General features: G+C 41.4%; 2 protein-coding genes across 3 annotated transcripts; both read left to right on the forward strand.

Annotated features, from left to right (window-relative positions):
- Positions 1–3,419: 3,419 nt before the first annotated feature.
- On the forward strand, positions 3,420–4,616 carry LOC103175521 (retinal rod rhodopsin-sensitive cGMP 3',5'-cyclic phosphodiesterase subunit gamma). Its single transcript, XM_007888607.2, has 3 exons — positions 3,420–3,658; positions 4,348–4,388; positions 4,514–4,616. Exons 1-3 carry the CDS (start codon positions 3,420–3,422, stop codon positions 4,588–4,590), a joined length of 357 nt encoding a protein of 118 aa, XP_007886798.1. The 3' UTR covers positions 4,591–4,616.
- Positions 4,617–8,316: 3,700 nt separating this feature from the next.
- LOC103175520 (actin-related protein 2/3 complex subunit 1A-B) lies at positions 8,317–15,324 on the forward strand. Of its 2 annotated transcripts, none has more exons than XM_007888605.1 (10): positions 8,317–8,386; positions 9,577–9,679; positions 10,472–10,576; positions 11,051–11,273; positions 11,797–11,904; positions 12,670–12,876; positions 13,383–13,458; positions 13,777–13,970; positions 14,891–14,981; positions 15,171–15,324. In XM_007888605.1, the coding sequence occupies exons 2-10, from the start codon at positions 9,604–9,606 to the stop codon at positions 15,183–15,185; spliced, it is 1,095 nt and encodes a 364-aa protein (XP_007886796.1). In that variant the 5' UTR covers positions 8,317–8,386; positions 9,577–9,603; the 3' UTR covers positions 15,186–15,324. The 2 variants fall into 2 exon arrangements, with proteins under 2 accessions (XP_007886796.1, XP_007886797.1); XM_007888606.1 differs by having other exon boundaries at positions 9,581–9,679.
- The last annotated feature ends 5,024 nt before the right edge of the window (positions 15,325–20,348 follow it).

A 20,348-nucleotide genomic window follows, 5' to 3' on the forward strand; every position in this document is an offset into this window, starting at 1 on the left:
TCACTGTATATCATCGCACAAACTTGAGGATTTTGAAGACCGTTGTTAGATCCCATCTTAATAACCTCCTAAATCCCAATGGAAACAGACGCAATTTTTTGAGCCTCTCCTCATATCTATAAATCCTTGTCCCTGATCTCATCCACTTGAACCTATGCTGCACCCTTTCCATAGCTCTGACATCCTTTCTGCAATGGAGCTCATGGAACAGCACTGCAGGAAACACTGGCTCTTGCCTGGTTCTGTGCGCAGAAAACACATGCAGTTCAACTCATTCACTGATGAAGTCATTATTTTGGGGTCATTCCCACTGGCAGTAAGATTCTTCAGCTATTTCTCCATTGTAGGCTACCAGGCATTGATTCAAAATCTAGAAAGTTGGAAACCAGGAGGACTGTGTTAAGTGTATAGAGTTAAGTGATAAAGATTTTAAATGCTTTTGTAAATTTAGAGCAAAGTACTCACTGGCAAGCGTGCTGTAATAAGAGGTCTCGAACAGTGTCATTTCTCTCAGAAAATATGGCAATTTTCCTATGAGTTCCAGTTTAATTTGCTTTACTTTTTTTCTCACTACAAATGACGTGGGGTGGGGAGTGACCGTAAGCACGGATATCAAGCAAATGATATCACAGAGTATTTCCTTTAGAAAATATTTTGTGGTGACACAACGGATAACTAGAATCCATCCCTCATGAATATAATGCAGATCCCCAAAATGTGTGACTCTTCAGTGAAAAATGTTCCAGTGTCTGTTGATGCATTCTATTATTTACAGAAAGAGCTGGTGTAGAACAGAAAACATATTCTTATTCAGAAGCTAACCTCTAATTAATCAAAGGCAGACTGCTTCATATTGAGCACCAGCTGCAGTTAATCCAATGGACTTCAATAAAACCTGAAATCAATTCTAAGAATTCTGAGTGCGTCACTGCCAACCAAGGCAAATCCCCAAACCCCAACTGGTAGGGCAGTCCTAGCAGGACTGTAACGTTGAATCTTACTAGTAAGCTGTGCAGGAGCCATTACTCCTTGCAATGTTTGTGTGTGTATTATACAACAGGCGTCACTGTTTGACTTGCCTGTTCTAAGACCTGATGATATTCTGCTGGATAAGGAACAATACTTGCCCAACAGCTTGAAATTCAATTGGATTGCCGGCAAGATACACGGAGGAGTCATGTTGCCCAAGTGGGTCATTCTCTTCACCAGCTGCTGCCTGTGATTATTTAGAAACTCCGTAGTGTCATTGAGGTTCCATCTCAATGTTGGCCATTCCTGGAATGTCACATTGGTGTGAAATGTTGCTGGACATTTAGGAAGTGGGGTTTAAGATGGCGATGGAGTGGGGGGAGTAAGGGGAATGGGGGGGGGGTTGCATGTTTGTAACTATTTTAGCCTGGCTCAATTGGTAGCTCTCTCACCTCTGAGTCAAATGATTGTGGGTTCAAAGTCCCACATCGGGACTTTGAACTCATGTAGTCTAGCCTGACGTAACACTAGGGGAGCACTGCAATGTCAGAGGTGCCGTCCTTCAGATGAGACGTTAAACCGAGGTCCTAAAATAATAATAATAATAATTCTTGCATTTGATTTAGCGTCTTGTCACGTCTTCGAGACGTCTCAAAGTGCTTCACAGAATATACTGTAAAGTGAATTAACCGTACTTTTCGGAAAGAAAAGGAAGTTTTTCCCAGTGCCCTGGCTTAACAATCCCCCCAATTTTTAAAAAAATGTTCATTCACTTCATGCCTGTGTGTGGAACGAAATACACAGTTACTACACTTTACAGGAAATCCTCCTGACTTGAAGGACACTATAACAAATGTAAGAGTTATTATTATTTTTCTTTTTATTACTATCATTCATTATAATAATGATAATAATCCTTGCATTTGATATAGCGCCTTATCACATCTTCAAGACGTCTCAAAGTGCTTCACAGAATACACCGTAAAGAGAATTGACTGTATATTTTGTGGGCGAACTTATGAGCAATGATCACTCATCCAGTGCAAGGGCTGAGGAACAGGTGGCTGACTGTGAGGGATTTAAGATAATAAACCTCTTACTGAGCTGGTTGCCTGCATCAGCAAAACCTTGAATCAACTAATTAGTGAAAGTGCTGCGTCTGTAATTTAAGAATGATTTGACCTTGCTGCCCACATCCTTTAGTTCAAAGTTGTGTTACTGCAGCTTCCAGCTTTTATTCACAAATGAGACACGCTGTTCTTTTTAAAGTGAACGGGTCTGTGGACAATCAAAAGAACATACTGAATATAGCATGTTGTTTTTTTTTAGTGATCAGCACCTTTGCACGCAATGTCTATTTAGAAGGACGTCACATTCTATTTATACGAATGATCTTGAAATTGACATTATGTCAAAACGTTGTGGCTGCCCATTCATTAAACTGCTAAATTGTATGGATTGTATCAAACGAATAACAGAAACGTGGGGAGAAATTCCACCAAGGTCTTGATTTACTCTATTTTCGTGCCATTTTTAGAACATCCAGATTTTGACACATGTGGAATACAAGCCTTAATTTTGAAGCTTTTTTTTCCTGTAAGCTTTTTTAAGTTCCACAGAAAACTCACTTCAATAATTGCTCTAAAATGTTACATAAGGTAAATCTGGACCCAAGTGGAATTTCGCCCTGACAGGGTCTTTATGTGTTTTCAGTGGTACTTCAGACGTCTTGAAGACGTGATAAGGCACTATATCAAAATGCAAGGATGATTATTATTAGTAGTATTTACATTGTTAAAGTTTCTAATGTGAAATCCCCTACAGAATGCAATGTGGTCAAAACATTGCGGTCCATCTTTAAGTCAAAACACATACCAAGATTACAGTCCCAAAAATTAATTTGTGGAATATTATCACCAATGTATAATATGCTATAAAATTTTATTTTCAGCCTTTAGGATAAAGCACAAATCCTAATTTGGAACTATTATCTTTTATCATGCTACATTCTATTGTACATTGCATACAATTACATCTAGATTTTATTACTTTTTATTTTATTAATGTATATTAATTTATAGAACGTGATCCATGATTAGTATCACTGGATGATTTAATTTCAGGAAAAAACATTTATTGTCTCCAGATAGACAAGAACAGCTATTTGAAGGGAAGGACAATGGGTTAATTCCCTCTATGTTAAATCCCTTTCCAACCCCCCCCCCCCTCTCCTTCCTTGTGTTTCGAAAATCCTATTACAAACAGAACTATTGAAAACTAATCCCATTGTATCTGTCCTTGAGTCTTGGCAACAGGGATTAAGATAAAGCTGTATAGGGTCACGTTGATTGCTTAATATCCCTATATGTGCTGTGTGCATTAATCTGACATCATTTTGTTTCCTTGAAATGTAGTACCCCAGTGAAGTGTGGCACCAAGCGTAGGAAACCATGACGACAAACGTAGAAATGCAACCCAATTCTGGGTTGCTCAACGTAGAAATGCAACCCAGTGCTGCGATGCTCAATGCAGCCAAATTGGCCCTGGTCGAGACGAAAAATGTAGGAGAAATTAAATCAGCAACGAGGGTAACTGGAGGACCAGCGACTCCTAGGAAAGGACCACCGAAATTCAAACAGCGGCAAACAAGACAGTTCAAAAGCAAGCCACCAAAGAAAGGAGTACAGGGGTAAGCAAAAGTGCAGGACTAATGAAATGAGAAGCGCTGTGACTTTGTTGTTTAGAAGCCAGTAGCATTGAGCGTATCCAGTTGGAGTAAAGATAAGGTCCCTTGCTTGATACCTAGAGCTTGTCACGAAAATGTCAACTGCTCTTGCGGAATAAGTAGCATTATTAGGCAGCGATTACACCGGGTGTACTTGTAACAAGAAGAGATGTGCAGTACTGTATTAGGACATTGTGCGTGTGAAGTTCATGATGTGTTTGAGAAGGCTAATGTTTTATGCGTCTATGTGAAAGGGTGGGGGGTGGAGGGTGGAGAGGGGGGTCGGGGAGGGAAACCAGGTTAGAGCCCTTTGAAATCTGGGTTTGGATCCAGCACATGTCATTAAGAAAAAGGTTTTCTCTGCCCACTGGCTGTCAGGGTCCTATTTGCAATGGGTTTAAGAAGTTTCAATCCAGTTCCTGGTGGGCTAAATTCCACAGAAAAAAACTGCACCTAATTTGCTAATTGACTGACTGTTTCTAACGTATTCACGGTTTTAATGCAGGGTTGGCAAGTAAGAGATTTCGCAGGTAAATGGGGGATTATTTTGCAATGTTATAGTAAGCAGTAACCAGCTCAAGAGGTGCTCTATCGATATAAAGAAACTAACAGATGGGCTTGCTGTTAAACACCATTTTTACTCTTCCAAACAGGTTTGGTGATGACATCCCTGGAATGGAAGGATTAGGCACAGGTATGATGGATATTGCTTGTCCTAAAGAGTATTTGTTATTCATTCTTTCAGGCTCATGACTCACGCATTTTAAACACCTTGCGGCAGTAGCGTCATGCATTAAATCTTTGTTCCTTGGTTTACAGATATCACTGTCATCTGCCCCTGGGAGGCCTTCAGTCACCTCGAGCTACACGAACTCGCACAGTATGGAATCATCTGAAGTCAGCCACTACCCACAGAATTCTGTGTGCATTTCCACTCTGCTCATCAAAAAATGTTCAGAAACCGTCCCTATATCACCAATGGCCTCGAGCACAAGGACAACTTCCAGGCCAAGAGGTCCCACTCACTGCATTTGGAAAAGCAAAATTGCAACAAACAAACAAAAAAATCTTTTTAATTCACATTTCCCTCGCAACCGTACCTAAAAACATGGAGCCACTCAACTTAGAACGCACACATCAGAATTCTAAGCCATTCTGTCTCCAACAAGGCTGACCATTTCTCCAATAACCTTTCGTAGAACAGTTTTCAGAAATGTTAAGATGCAAACTGCTGTCACCTATGGTTACGTTCCAATAATCTCAGTTATTTTTTTTTAAAAAACAAGGTCCATCTTGCAGGCATATTAATCCTGTTCATTCTGTAACCATTGAACTATGTAGAGGAACTACATCTGAGTGTGATTCTGTGGAGGTGGAATTGATAAATCCCCACAATGCTTTCCAAGTGCCTCCTTCTGAACAGGACATTCACCCAACACAGTGCTGGACTAGTCCCAGCTTCTATCTAGTTGGAATTTCGCCCACCGTCAATCTACTTTACAGTGTATTCTGTGAAGAGCTTTGAGACCTCTCAGTGACGTAATAAGCCACTGTATCAAATGCAAGGATTATAATATGTTATATAATTTATTTTGTCTTGACGTTTTTTCAGCGTTTAGCTCTCAGTTACTTCTAACGTGATCTATATTTATTTTTCTTTTCTGCTTATAAAAGGAACCACTCAGGGATATTTTTTTAAAAACTGAACTACCGTGAAGAGCTTGAGATAGGAGCAAGTTGCTTTTTTTTTTTGCTGTGTTTTGTGTGACCGAATGATTTTATCATCATTTCCCTGAGGCGTCCTCATTTTAGTGCCGCTTTCATCGATTTACATCTTTCGAATAGTTCTCGATTTCTTCCTGTCACGCTCCAATCCGTCGTTTGGGATTTTAAGTCTTACCTGTCCTCGTTTTAAAACTAGTTTCTTTACATTATTAACCCCCTTTCGTAGCATCATCTGGGATACATCACGTTCTTGTGGCTTGAGGGCACGTTTGCTTTGCTTTTTTTTTCTTGTACGGTCATTCCATTGGTTGTCATCAAACTAAAATCTCCCATGTCACTTTTTAATTCTTCTCTGGTGTTTTCATCCAATTTCATTAGGGCTTTGAAATGTGACCGTCATTTGGTGAAAAGTCACATCATTCCATCACGCTGTCTCACTCTCTTATCTCGTCCACATTTCCTGCCTGTTTCATTTCTCATCCATTTGGCTTCCTGTTCCCCCATTTCATGCTTTTATTTCATGTTTTAATGGCTCATCTCACCCCCGGTTTTCCTTTCATTTCCCCTCAAGCTTTACTCTGTTTTCAGGGCGATGTAAGACTCCACTACATTCACAATCACCGTTATGTTCTCTTTAGCACTTCTATTCCTGCCCTCTATTGAGTAATCATTACCTCTACCTTTAATCATCGTATTTCTTTGAAATCTTTCTGTCAATGGGTAGGATTTTTGTGGCTATGGGAAAAGTTTCCAAGAAATGAAACTGCTCAAAATTGTTGCACTAATTTGCACTATAAGTTCTAAGCTTTTATGATTCACTTTCCTTGTTTTTTGGTCTTGTTGATTTTGGTTTTCCAATTCCTTTCAGTTTTCCCCTTTTCTCTGACAGTTCCCTGTTACATTCTCCATTCCTAACAGATCTTTCTTTACGCTTTGCCTTTAGTTTTTTGGATTATTTCATTTTCTCCTGGCTTGCTGGAAATTCCAATGAAACCTGTTGTTTTTTGGCACTTTTTTTTCCCCCTCTTGTGGTCTCCTTTCCCTATTTCTGTTCTTCTAGTTTATCACTTTGAAAAATACTAGAAAGAATAATACTGATTTAATCGATAAAGGTTCCTCTGTGTTTTGGGCTTGCGTCCCTGCATTCTCTTTCTTACTTGGTTTGCTTTATGTATTTCATGCAACTCTGAAGTCAGGCAGGAGGCACATCTGTCAAACATCTGCAACGTATTGTGGGGAATGTTAAAGTGGGACTTTGCTGTTTCCTGGCATTGTTTTCATCCAGAACGTTATCATCTAAAGAATAGGTTGTTCTCTCTACATTATACATAATAAAGCTTGAAAAATAAAGGAATCAATCTGCAGCTTTGGCTTTCATTTGTGAAAAAAAAGTCTGTTTCGTTTCTTCATATCATTCCTAACCCTTCCCCATTCGTGTGCAAATATCTCTACTCTCTGCTTTCTAAAACCCAACCTCTTTGACTGTGCTTTCGGTCACCTACCTCTCTCTCTATCCCCGGCCCTGCTTAGGCACTTACATCATCTCTATGAAGCTCTTTGAAATATTACCCTGCTAAAAGCAGCAAGTTGGTGTCATGAGGACGTAGGGATAGGATTGCAGGCAAGACAAAGGGAAGGAGTTCAAATACAGAGCTTCAGGGCTTAAAATAGAATTGGATTCCTTGGAAATAAAGACAGACTGTGCAATCTAGCTCCACCCTACCTCCTAAACAGCACATTATACTCTCCTGACTTTAAATGCTTCCACCACTTCTCAGTCTTGATATCCAGTCACTTAGTTAAGAGAGGCTGAATGTCAAGTTGAGAGTGGGGCAGACTAAGTGATATTTGGTTGGAAACAATCTCCCAGCGTCCATCCTGAACAATTGGTTTCAGTTAGTATCAGGGGCTGTGAGATTAGAAAAGCCGGCAATATCATCTCAATATGATTGCAAGCATTCATTCCAGAACAAACTAAATGCAAACCAGACCAATCATCAGCGAGGCCAACACAGGAAGGAAACATGACAGATTCACAACAGTCGCGAGTAGTCCAAGGGAGGAAGGTAAAGAACAGGATTCAAAAGGTAGTAAAAAGCAGGAAACAGGAATCGAACAGGGAAAAGAGGTCAACCACGAGAATGACAAAAGAAGGTCAGGGGGAAAAGAAGAAAAGCACAGTACTTCTGAGAGGAGTCAAGGCTTCCTCTGAGGATTAATAATAAATTAGTCACTTCAATCCACGACTGATTGTGGAACACTGCTGTAGTGCAATTGACTGTCGCGTTTCACCCACAAAATATAGCCAATTCACTCTACAGTATATTCTGTGAAGCGCTTTGAGATGTCTCGAAGACGTGATAAGGCGCTGTATCAAATGCATTATCATTACTATTATTATGAGAAGGAAATTCACTCGAGGTTTGTGAGTGGAGAGATCCAGTGGAGAATGCAGAAGAGGCTTTTGAACCATATTGCAAACATATCCATCTAGTTCACCTTCCACCATCCTGACAGTTGCTAAGACAAAATAGGCTTAGACTGTGTGGAATTTCAAGTCTCAGGCCGGGTGGGGGGAGAGAAATTTTGCCTGGGACTAGATTTTGCAACTTGATGAATTCCATTTTAGCTTTGCAGGTTTTGTTTTTGCGAGTCCCTAACAAAATGTACAAAGAAACTAAACCGTGCAAAATTGTGTGTACTAATTTGCACTATGATTTCCAATGTCACTTTCCTTGGGGGTTTTTTTTGACGCTCTGAAATGCTATGTCAACAGAGTAAATTCAGGTGCTATTTCTACCCCTTTGTTCGTGAGACATGTCCAGTCGCAACCCCTTACATTCCAGATGAACACTTCAGGTTATTTGAGATGTCTCTAGAACAAGCTCTCTCGCTGGCTTGCGATTGTCTTTCTGTGAATCCAGGCTGAGGGTCAGGTCCAGAAATACTGCTTCCACGTATTTTGAGGTGAGTAATCACTTTGTTATCTGTCTAACACAGTTTCCTGCGACCACATACCCTGCACTAAGTCTTTCCTTCTTGACTGATATAAAACTTCTCAATGATAAAAGAGAGGGGGTTCTTTTCTGTTGAAGGTGCTTTCTTCTTAAGTGCATAATTGTAATAATAATAATTTAAGAATCCTCCCGACGTGAAAGGTGCTTTACAAATGTAATCTTGTTGTTGTTGTTGCAATTAATCTTTTTTCATGAGTATTTACCTGGGCTGCAAGGTGTTAAGACAAGGACTGCGTAATAATAAGCAAATATAAAATAGTGCTTAATAATTACAATGTAAAGGGTATTTATTAGAGTTTTAATATTTGGTTGCTAGGACCTTAGAAGTAAGTGAGGTAAAATGGGAACATTAACCATCAAAAGACTAATCTGTAGCTTACATTTTACAGACATTTAAGATCGCTAGTGAGTGTATCTGGCTGTTCACAGGGGAGATGAAATTGCAGTTTATTTACCATCGATTATTACTATTTCAGGGAACCCAAAAAAAGTTGATCAGCACAGAAAACACAGGCTGCAATATTCAAATTCCTCTGTTTGAATGTGACTCAATTCTGCATACATTTTAAACACAGCTCAGTTGCAATACATTACACGTTCAATTCTTTTGAATATATTCTGCACTGTATGTTTCTTTAGTCTCAGGTTAAAAAAAAANGGCGATTAACTTTTTTGCCCTAGAACGATAGACACGTCAGCTGAAATAAGCAGCTGCACCAGAATCATTCCAAGAAGCCATTCAAACTCCATTGCAAACAGCCCCCAAGTTCAGGCTTGTCACATACTTAAAGCTTGCTACATGATCACGAAACAAACTTGAGACTTGCTATCACTGGTTGTATTCACAGTTAACTTGTTGTTTTACCTGCTCTGTGCAATGGCTCAGTTGGTGCAACTCACATCTGGGAGTCAGAAAGTTGTGGGTTCAAGCCCCGCATCGAATAATCCAGGTTGACACTCCAGTGCAGTGCTGGGGGAAGCGTTGGACCGTCATAGGTGCTGTCCTTCGGATGAGATGTTAAAACAGGGTCCCGTCGGTCTGTTCAAGTGGACATTAAAGCTCCCCCCAATACGTATGAATCATATGTTTTGTATGACCCGTGATGTGTCCTGTGTTTTGTGTGTTCCTGATGGGCGCAGGTAGCATACAGCCAATTCTGGGTGTGCATGCGTGCAGATATGTCCCTGTACAGATTTGGAGTGGAACCCATAACGTGTCATGCGTGGAACAAAGACCGAACACGTAAGTAAAAACAAAGCACAACAATGTACTAACCCCAACAGTGACAATCTCGAGGTGCGTGTTTCAGTGCGTAGTACATTGGCGTTCAATTTGCAGGTTAGGTTAACGATGCCATCTCTAAGTTCGCCTCCAAGTCACTCACCATCCTGACTTGGACAAAATATACAGTCACTACACTTTACAGTATATTCTGTGAAGCGCTTGAGACATCTCGAAGACGTGATAAGGCGCTTTATCAAATACAAGGATTATTATAATCATATATCACCGCTCACTCATCGTCAATGAGTCAATATCCTAGAATTCTCCCCAACCCACTACCATGATAGAAGCTTTGTCGCTACAAAGACAGCTGCTGCTTAAAGGCAAAGCCTCTCCCAACCTTCCCCCCCCCAACCCACTCACTCCACCAGCAGCACCTTCTCAGGGGAACCAGGGATGGCCACACACTTAGCAAAATGCCATCGTCACCCATATTCCGAGATGAATAAAACCAATAGAAGATACAGGATAAATTATATCTGCCGGGCAATGCCAAAAGCACAACGGGGTGTTCCTCTAATATGACCTGTTGATCGCTACAGCGCTATTGAACGATTAGGTAAGCATTGCAACAATCGATTTCTGGAATTTCCATGTGTAGGTGGGATGCATGGATTTCTCAGTTTGGTTCGGAGACTTTTAAGCACGATGATGGGTTGCCGCGTGTGTCAGACACCCGGCTGACACCCCCAAAAAAAAGGCATTAAAACTGGTCATTTCCCCCCCCCCCCCTCCATCCAATCCAAACAGAAATCGCAATCAATTCAAACAACCACAAAGTTTTTATTTATCAGAAGAACAAGAACGAGTGGAAGAAGGTTCACGAACTGGCTGAGCACAGTGGTCACGTCACAGGTAAGCGGTTCGGACTCTATGATCCAATATCAGACAGTAAGATCCAATATACCTCATGGAATTGTGAGTTCAAAGTCTCAGCCAAAAGCCGTCCCTTATATTGCTGAGATTATGTGATACTTTGCAACTTTTTCACTCTTTAAGGGTGGGGTTTTATAGTAATAATGATCTTGCAGACGCTATCCCACATGAAGGACGCTATATAAATGCAAATTGATGTTGCTGCTGTTGTTGCCGTTACTCACTCAGCCATTGGAGGAACCATAGAATCTATCTACCACTGATGGTTTCAACTAGCAATTTGTTCACTGCAACTTTAGTGGGGCAAATCCCTCCATAAAGGTTTAGTGAAAAGATCTCTAGTGTGGAATAACCTCCAATAACCACCACTGCTTTCCAAAGTTGTTATCATTGTCTACACATATGCACATTGGATAGGCAGTGGGTCTCAGTGTGTATTTTTAAAACCTGTAGGGATAGATTGGGCCTCGACCACCGATCGGATTGTGACCTGTGGCGTGGACCGGAATGCATATGTCTGGTCTCTAAAGGATGGGGTGTGGAAACCGACCTTGGTCCTACTCCGTATTAACCGGGCGGCCACCTGTGTGAGGTGGTCACCACTGGAGAACAAGTTCGCTGTGGGGAGTGGAGCCAGATCCGTCTCTGTGTGTTATTTCGATAAGGAAAACGACTGGTGAGTCCACTGCTTTTTTTTTGTATCTCACCAAACACAGAGAATGCTGTTGGATTCAGGCACAACACCCGTGGAGTTACAATAATCCTTGGATTTGATATAGCGCCTTTTCACGTCTTTGAGACATCTCAAAGCGCTTCACAGTATATACTGTAAAGTGAATTGACTATATTTTGTGGGCGAAACGCAGCAGCCAATTGTGCACAGCGGCGTCCCACAAACAGTCGTGGATTGAGTGACCAGGAGTTACTGACATAGACACAAATCTGATACAATCTACAATAATAAGCAGCAAACCAAACCAAGGAATGAAAAACATATGTCTCCGATCGCAACCTGAAAAGTAACACCAATGCCAGATGGGGATACCTAATCGTGGTCCTACAACAACAACAAATTACATTGTGACAATTGCAATCTATAACAAAAGCAAAGTCTCTCTAAAATAACATCAAGCCAATTAAATAGACCGTATTTGATTAACTGATTGCAAACCAAATAACAGTAACATTTTCTTCTGCAGGTGGCTGAGTAAGCACATCAAGAAATCCATCAGGTCGACTGTGCTTACACTGGATTGGCACCCAAACAATACCATTCTGGGCGTTGGCTCATGTGATTTCAAGTGCAGGTAGGAGCGCAACATTGCAAATAAGAGCTACGGTTCCCGGTTTTGTTCAGTGGTGCAATGCTGTCTGTACAGGGCTGCACCACCAAAGGTCAGCTAACCCGGCTCAGTTCAGCTCAGCACAGCCCAGGGATTGTTCCTCTGTCCACCATGTTCTAAAGTAAGGTGTTTCTAATAAGGAATCCCAACTGCGTGAATGGGCACTCTTTGCAGTAAATGAAAATACCTCACAATGACCCATGGATACCCTATCTGGTCCAACCCCATCTGCTTCTGTGGGTCGATTGGGAATTCTACCAAAAGAAATTCCCTTAAGGCGTAATAATAACAACAATAATAATCCTTGCATTTGATACAGTGCCTTATCAAGTCATTGAGACATCTCAAAGCACTTCACAGAATATACTGTAAAGTGGATTGACTGTGCATCTTGTGGGCGAAATACGGCAGCCAATTGTGCACAGCAAATAGCTCAAACTGGACCCCATTCTTTGGCTCAGCGTTACACTTGAACTGTGGCCTGAACGGTTGAGGCTGTTGGGAGAACTCAGTTTGCGTCATATTGACTCATCCTTCGCATTAAAGAAAAAGCTGAAGCCAGCAGGCGGCGAGGAGGTGAACAGTAAGAACTTGAGCAGACAACTGAGCCCATCACCTTTATTCACTGGGTCAGACATTGCTCTGATAAACGAAGCAACCGATGTAGTTTCTGCTGCCATGCCAAGCTTGTGATATGACGTGACTTCCTCTTTGCTTACTCCGCGCTAGAGTGTTCTCAGCCTATGTCAAGGATATTGAAGAGAAACCTGCCCCGACAGCCTGGGGAACACGGATGCAGTTTGGGGAGCTTCTGTTTGAGCAGAAAGAGAGTGGGGGGTGGCTGCACGGTGTGTGTTTCTCCTCCAGTGGAAACTGTCTTGCCTGGGTCAGCCATGACAGCACAATATCAGTTGTGGATGCCAGCAAAAACAAAGTGTGAGTATCTCTGCGGCTCACAGTCTGCTTGAAAAAACTACAACTACTACTAATAATAATAATGATAACCCCTGCATTTGATAAATGCCTTCTCACATTGGCAAGAGATCTCAAAGCGCTTCACCGAAATTACTGTAAAGTGTAATTATTCTATTTTGTAGGTGAATTTATGATTTCAACTAGCAATCTGGCCCCCTCTGTAAAACAGGCTCTCCCACACAACCACAAACACCTATCCAAGACACATGAACAAATATATCTGCAAACACATACACACAAATACAGAGTATAAAAGCATACATGTACACACACATATTCATCCATTTCCCAGGCATGATTGAACAGGAAGATCTTCAGGTGTGATCTGAAGATGGGCAAAGAGGAGGGGGAGATTGGAACATGTGGGAAACATCCCACAAACAACGTAATAAACCATCAACTTCTAATTTAAGGCCAAGGTAAAATGTCTCTCTAATCTTGCTTCTCTGCTTTGGACACCCTTCCAGAGTGACCCAACTGAAGACATCATTCCTTCCTCTGCTCAGTGTGCTGTTCCTCAGCGAGAGCCATCTTGTGACCGCAGTAAGTATTGAATCAAAGTTGACCTCTGAAATTGGGAAATACGTGATATGTTTATGTTAAATAAACTACAATTGGAATTGGACGCATACATAAACATAATGCAAACTGTACAAATATCAGAGCGAGAATAGTTAATTAACATTGGTAAAGTCTGCTTCTGAAAGGGAAAGTGAGGATATCTGTAAAACAGACCTTGGCCCGTACGTTTCTTTCAACAACAACAACAAATTACATCTGTATAGCCCCTTTCACACCAGGAGGATGTCCCAAGGCGCTCGACAGTCAGATCTTATACACAGTTGCCTTTTCCATTTTCAGGGTCATGACTCCTGCCCCTTTCTCTTTTCATACACGGATCAAGGCAACTTGAGCTTTGTGACCAAAATTGATGTCCCAAAGCAAAGCTCCCAGCAAAGCCTGTCAGCCATGCAGCTCTTTCGCAACCTGGACAAGAATGCCATGGTCAAGCAGGAGGACAAGTCCCTGGAAACTCTGCACAAGAACACCATCAGGCGAGGAGGAAGCTTAACATATGGAATAAGGATGTAGTGCAGTACATTTATACATTTCTTGCAGTTACACAGCGCCCTTCAAGTAGGGCAACATTGCACAAAGGACACTTAAATACACAAGGACGCTGAGCAAGCGAAAGGGGAAAGTGGGCATCAGTGCGCTTGAAGATAGATGGAGACGGTGTGATATGGAGGGTTATATGGAGGGATTTCCAGGATCCGAAGGTGGTAAAGAGAGGGTGAGGTTTGCGCAGCAAGCCTGAGTTAGCCGAGCGGAGGGGGCGAGCAGAGGTGTAAGGTAGCAGAAGATTGGAGAGGATAAGGAGGTGTTAATGTGTGGAGGGGGTTATAAGTGAGGATGAGGACCTTGAAATTGGTCCAGTTGGTCCAGACATGGAACCAATGGATTGAAGCTTTGGGAATTTAATGAAGGAAAACGCCCTCTAGTAGCCTATTGAACCAAAGCACTGCCTCTTTTGCAAGGAACAAGGCCAATGATGGTGATCTTTTCTTGGTGGCCAACAGAATAATCATGGAAATAACAAAATAGCATAGATAGATTGATGCCATTAATCAAGAAATATTCAAGCAAGAAACATTTATTTTGTTGGCCGATCATAAAGGTCGTCTGGGTCCAATTGTATTGTACTATATTAGCCACCCAATGACAACCACACAGTTACCGATCAACAGTAAAAGTTGGAGAACCATTATTAATAATTGTATTGAGACAGAATGCTTTAATTATAATATTACAAAAATATTTTGCCCATAAAATATACAGGCAATCCACTTTACAATCTGTGACATCTCAATGACATGATAAGGCACTATTATCAAATGCAAGGGTTATTGTTATTATATTACACTTGTATTTGTATCCCTTTTCTAACTGTGAGAACTGTTAATGTTTGTTCCAGTCAGCTTTCTATTGTCGCAGGAGACAAGGCTAATGTGACCACCTTCAGCAGTATTGGATTTGATGGTGCAATGGTTACCTGGGACTTCAGGGTAAGCATTTAGTGATTTAGTGATTGAATGTGTTGCACACTGCAAAATCTCCATTGCTATGGGACAAACACAGCCTCCTGGGTACTTACCATTCTGAGCATTACTACATTGCTTGTATGTGCTTCAAGGTCAACCTTTCAACAATCCTTCTTGTCGGTATTGAGAAATACTTTGCTAATTTTCTTTCAGGCTCCCAGCGTTTAGAAGCACATCCTTGAAGGACACCACAGGCTCCACTCACGAATATGGATCTTCTAATCTAATAGCACAACAAAAGGATTTGAGCACTCAATGGTACATCCTATGGTACATTGCTCCCCCCTACCTCTGCGACCTCCTAACCCCCTACCATCCTACTCGCTCCATCCGCTCAGTGGGCTCGGACCTGCTTCACATCCTCTGCCTCGTTCGCCCCACTATTAGCAGGCAGGCCTTCTGCCACTCTGCATTGATGTTATTTGCTGTGTGAACACTGGGAGGAGGGTATTGAAAATTGTTCTGTGCACCGCAGAGAATGCTCATTTAATACAGCAGAGATTTGCAGCTGACTTTTCCTTTCTATATGCACTGTAGGGGCTGAAACCCGGTTAACATATTATGTCCGTACAGTGCACTTGATAAGCATGCTAGTTTTGTATGTGATAATTGTAAATGCATTAAAGTACGTTATTCCTTTAAATAGAGTTGATTTAACTTGGATTGGGGAAAAAATGGAACTCTAGCCCAAACTAGGGGGAGGAGAGAATGCTATTGAAATATTTGATCACTTGGTGGCAGTCTTTCCCTATCTGAGCCTTTCTCATCGACTTGCAGAAAAAGTTGCACCAAGATGGAGCCCTGCTTTTTTTAAAAAAATGAATACTTATTTGCAAGGATGGAAAGGGGTCAAATGCAAGTCACCATTGAAGTTCATAATGCTAACAGGAAATTGGTTGCTTATGCATTAACCCTTCCAGTGTCCCAGCAAAGGATTTTACTCCCCAGTTAAAATGGAAAGTGTGAATTGTTGCCGCTGCAAGCTACAAAGCTTAGGTTATATTTAAAATGATTTATTTTGAAACAAACATATTGAAATTCTACGACAATAATTAGCCAGCATATCCTAACTGGAGCCAGTCACTGTGATCTCTATGCTATGTCTTGGGAACACTTTATAACATCCAGGGTAACTGAGTTGGTTGGCTTCTGACCAGAAGATTTGGGATTCTGTTCCCAAAGGATCAATTCAGCCCTTCACTCCTTCAAAATCAATACAGTATCTGCCATTTTATCTGTGCATAATAATAATCTTTGCATTTGATATAGTGCCTTATCAGGCAGTTGAGATGCCTCAAAGCGTTTCACAGAATATACCGTCCAGTGAATTGACTGTATATTTTGTGGACGACTCATTAAACTTTCAACCCATTCGCCAAACTTTAATTGTAAGGACGTCAGCAAGATAAGTCCTGTGCTCAGTGGTTACCTATTTGTCTTCAGGTTCACTGCTAGTGTTAATAATGAGGCTATTGTGTTTGGTGCTGTGTGGCTCCCTGCCAGCCCATTAGGTGAGGCTGGCAAGAGAATGGATGCATTGTACACACGGATGTGGTATGTACAGTTCCCTTTAAGATCAACAGAAACGCCGGCTCCCAAATTGGCACACAATTCAAGGATTTGCCCCAAATTGCGCACGATCCCAGGGCTAAAAGCCGTGCGAAATTTCCGTGCCCCTGGACTTCCTGCACACAGGCTGTGGGATGGATTGTGGTGGCCAGGCAGAGGAAGGGAGATCAATGTGCAAGCTGAACATTTGTAACTGTGGCAACGCTTGAGACACACAGGATGTACTTCTTATTTCACCATTAATAGTTATTCAAGAGAACCGAAAGGCCGTTAAACTGAAACAAATTAAAATGACTTTATTCTTCATGCCTCAAAGATCAACAAAAAAAAAACCAAAATGCCAGGTTACAAGACTGACAGGAATTTTGTTTCGTCTGTTGTGCTCCTGGAGGTATTGAGCACGTAAACCTTGGGTGTTGGTAGCACCCTTGTATTTAAACCCAATCTCCCTCGCTCAGGGAGGCTGATGCCAATTTTTAACCCAGCACGCAGCAGAAATCAAATCAGGCTGCCATCTGGCCTGCAATGAGTCATTGCTTTAATTTACTTGGATCAGGGGAGAGCGGAGGGGGAGAATGCTGTTCGTTTTCACGAACGTTTAGGAAACACGTGTTGTAATTGCAATTGGTAGTGGTACTTTGCTCTGGAAGGCTGCCTGGGTTTTGTGTTAGATTGAAACCAACACCCAGATCAAGGGACATTGTAAATTTTCAGAGAGAAATTGACCGAGTATCAAACCCTCCACAGCCAAATGTGAACATACTTCCCTCAATTGGTAGCTATCTGAGTGATCAGGTAACTCATTTTAGAGACAGAAATTGGAAACCTATTGGATAGTAATGGCTGTTTTACATAAGGCTTTACAAAGTGAGTGATTGTGGGGGGAGGTGAGGGGTGGGGGAGCTTGAAAAACAGCCTTTAAAGTCCTTCAAAGGTGTAGACACACAAATCAAATCCTGATAACTGGCACTTGATCTCCCATCTGGTGCTGGGAATCCACACCAGCTGTTTGTTTGCTTACAGCAGATGAATCCTTCGACTCACACTGAGCTAAGTAGTCAGGGTTGCAGAATTAACAGCTGCGCATTGTTCGAACCCTAGAATCCAACCAGTGTTCAGAACAAAAGGGAAATGCAATGACATTGTACCAGTGTTCTCCTGTCCCTTGTTGTTCGGAGGCAGTGGACATTATATAAATGATAATAACAATGCTTACATTTGGTGATGAACCTTTTACGTCAGGAAGATGCCTCAAAACTCTTCACAGGATGCTCTGTAAAGTGTGGTGATCGTGTTTTTTTGTAGGTGAACCCGGCAACTAATTTCTGAGCAGTGACAACTGTCCCTGCTAACAGCCATGAAATGAATGACCAACTTTATTTGGGGCGATTGATTGTTCGCCAGGAACATCGAGAGATACTATACAGTGTCTTCAGACTTGTGTTATATTTGCAGTCAGGTTGATTTATTTAGTCCCTAGTCTCACACACCAACTAATCTCTCTCACTCTATCGCCTCAGAATACAAGCATAGTTTGTGTTTTGATGTTTCCATTGTAGCCTGTACTTATGTCTGGTGTTGTTTGCACTGTCATATCAATTTAACTCAAACAAGCAGCTGTGTGATCAGAATTTGGCATCAAAAGGCCTTTGAGTACAGTAGTGGTGAACAAGCCCTAAGCCATAAATACTATTCTTGGGTTCACCCACGGATTGCAGCACCACCAAAGTTTCCTGAGTTTTTCTTTTTTTACTGATGGCAACATGGTCTTGTGAGGGTGAAATGTTGGGCAAGTTTCCTTACTCTGCACGCTTCTGTTTACCTTGTAGTAAGTAGGAACCAGTTGTTAGTTGATTGGCGGATCACTTTTCCGCGGGTAATAATTCCTTCAAAAAAAATAATAATAATAAATTGGTCACTTCAATCCACAGCTGTTTGTAGAACACTGCTATGCGCAATTGGTGGCTGTGTTTTGCCCACAAAATATATACAGTCAATTCACTTTACAGTATATTCTGTGAAGCGCTTTGAGACATCTTGAAGACGTCTTGAAGAGCACCGCGAATGTTTAATGTGTACGAGAGGTACATGTATATACCGGCACTTTTACTGGGTACAAAAGGCAAAACACTTCAGGAGCTGGAAATCTGAAATAAGAAACAGAAGTTGCTGGGAACACTCAGCAGGTCAGGCAGCATCTACGGAGAGAGGAAAGTGAGTTAATGTTTCAGCTTGATGACCTTTCGTCAGAACTGGGTAGATTGCTTAGTGCACGTGTTTGCTTAGACAGAGTACGAGCTAAATGTGTGCAGTTGACTGTGAGTTTGCTATCACTGAAGGACAGGACCTACAGTGCACAGGGTGAGGCCTGGCTGCAAGACCAACCTACTGATACAGACTTTGCATAGCTGTTTGTGTCATTCACACCCTTCTGCCGTAAAGTATCAGGCGCAGGTTGGCAAAAAAAACAAGGCTTGCAGACCCCAGAGTGTGCAAGTTGGGGTTTAACCAGCTAAAACCACTTAATTCTCCACGTCCCATAGAGAACAGTCCAACAACAATAGCAACAACTTGTACTTATATAGCGCCCTCCACGCAGGGTAGCATCTCAAAGAATAGATTTGCTCCATACTTTGTATTGCCATTTGATGCGGGTGTTGACAGTGAGAGAGAAGAATAGCCAACTGCCTGACAGGGAGAACTAATCACCATCTCTGTTTCGCCGTCTCAAATTATTTGATTAATTTGTGCTAAAAGGTGTTGAGCTTGCAGTTGTAAGAAATGGGTTAAGTTGAGCATCATGGTAATTAATCATAATTAATCGTGTTGATTTTATTCTGCTTCTGACAAATGCCTTCCAAAGGGTGAGTAAGGCATGATAGTCAGTGAGTCAGGTTTAGTGGGTTTCTGACGCAGTCTCAATTGCAGCACATAAGGTTACGTTGACATGTGCCCTTTGTGCAGGAATTGCTTAGTAAAGTATCCTTCTGAATCATTTTCTTCAACGTGGGCACATATTTACTCTTTCTGGTCTTCCCCGCTTTGGGGTTTTTATCATGTTATAATAGCTGCTCTGCAAGAACATCTTTCAGCTTTAACCATTTCACTATTTACCATTAACTTGTTAATATACTGTAAAGTGAAATGGCTGTGTATTTTGTGGGCAAAACGCACAGCAGTGTCCCACAAACAGTCGTGGATTGAAGTGACCAATTTACTATTATTATGGAGTGTATTGCATAATAGTTAGAAAACTCATGTTGTCCAGGGAAGAATAGACAGAAACAAACAGTTGACAGATCTTCAATGTAAAATGACTATTAGAATAACTATCAGCAACAGAAGTAGGGTTTCAGCAATCCCTTCAATGAAAAAATAATAATAATTTGGTCACTCAATCCACGATTGGTTGTGGGACACTGCTATAGCACAAATGGCTGCCCACAAAGTATACAGTCAATTCACTTTACAGTATATACAACAAAGTGCTCTGAGACTCCTAGAAGACGTGATAAGGCACTATATCAAATGCAAGGATTATTATTATTATAACTATCCATTTACTGAAAACATTGTTCTCCATATTCTGTCCCCATGCTTGTATGCATAAGCTGCTTAAATACTGCTGTGTGTCTCTTCTTCCAGACACCCTCCTTGTTATTTTTATATTCAAGGTCTTTTTTGTACATGTGGATTACATATAACTGCAGAGTTTACACACAGAAATACATTACAGTCAGCCCCACATAAGTCCCATAAGTT

The sequence above is a fragment of the Callorhinchus milii genome, unplaced genomic scaffold (genome assembly GCF_018977255.1).
Source record: "Callorhinchus milii isolate IMCB2004 unplaced genomic scaffold, IMCB_Cmil_1.0 Scaffold20, whole genome shotgun sequence".
In the NCBI taxonomy this organism is placed as follows: domain Eukaryota; kingdom Metazoa; phylum Chordata; class Chondrichthyes; order Chimaeriformes; family Callorhinchidae; genus Callorhinchus; species Callorhinchus milii.

Bases quoted from the DNA above. Each gene is read 5' to 3' on its own strand.
- LOC103175520 (XM_007888605.1), top strand. From the start codon at position 9,604: ATGCGTGCAGATATGTCCCTGTACAGATTTGGAGTGGAACCCATAACG. The intron at 12,877-13,382 runs GTGAGTATCTCT...ACACCCTTCCAG, and splicing joins GATGCCAGCAAAAACAAAGT to AGTGACCCAACTGAAGACAT. The intron at 13,459-13,776 runs GTAAGTATTGAA...TTCCATTTTCAG, and splicing joins AGAGCCATCTTGTGACCGCA to GGTCATGACTCCTGCCCCTT.
- LOC103175521 (XM_007888607.2), top strand. From the start codon at position 3,420: ATGACGACAAACGTAGAAATGCAACCCAATTCTGGGTTGCTCAACGTA. The intron at 3,659-4,347 runs GTAAGCAAAAGT...TCTTCCAAACAG, and splicing joins CCAAAGAAAGGAGTACAGGG to GTTTGGTGATGACATCCCTG. The intron at 4,389-4,513 runs GTATGATGGATA...CTTGGTTTACAG, and splicing joins AATGGAAGGATTAGGCACAG to ATATCACTGTCATCTGCCCC.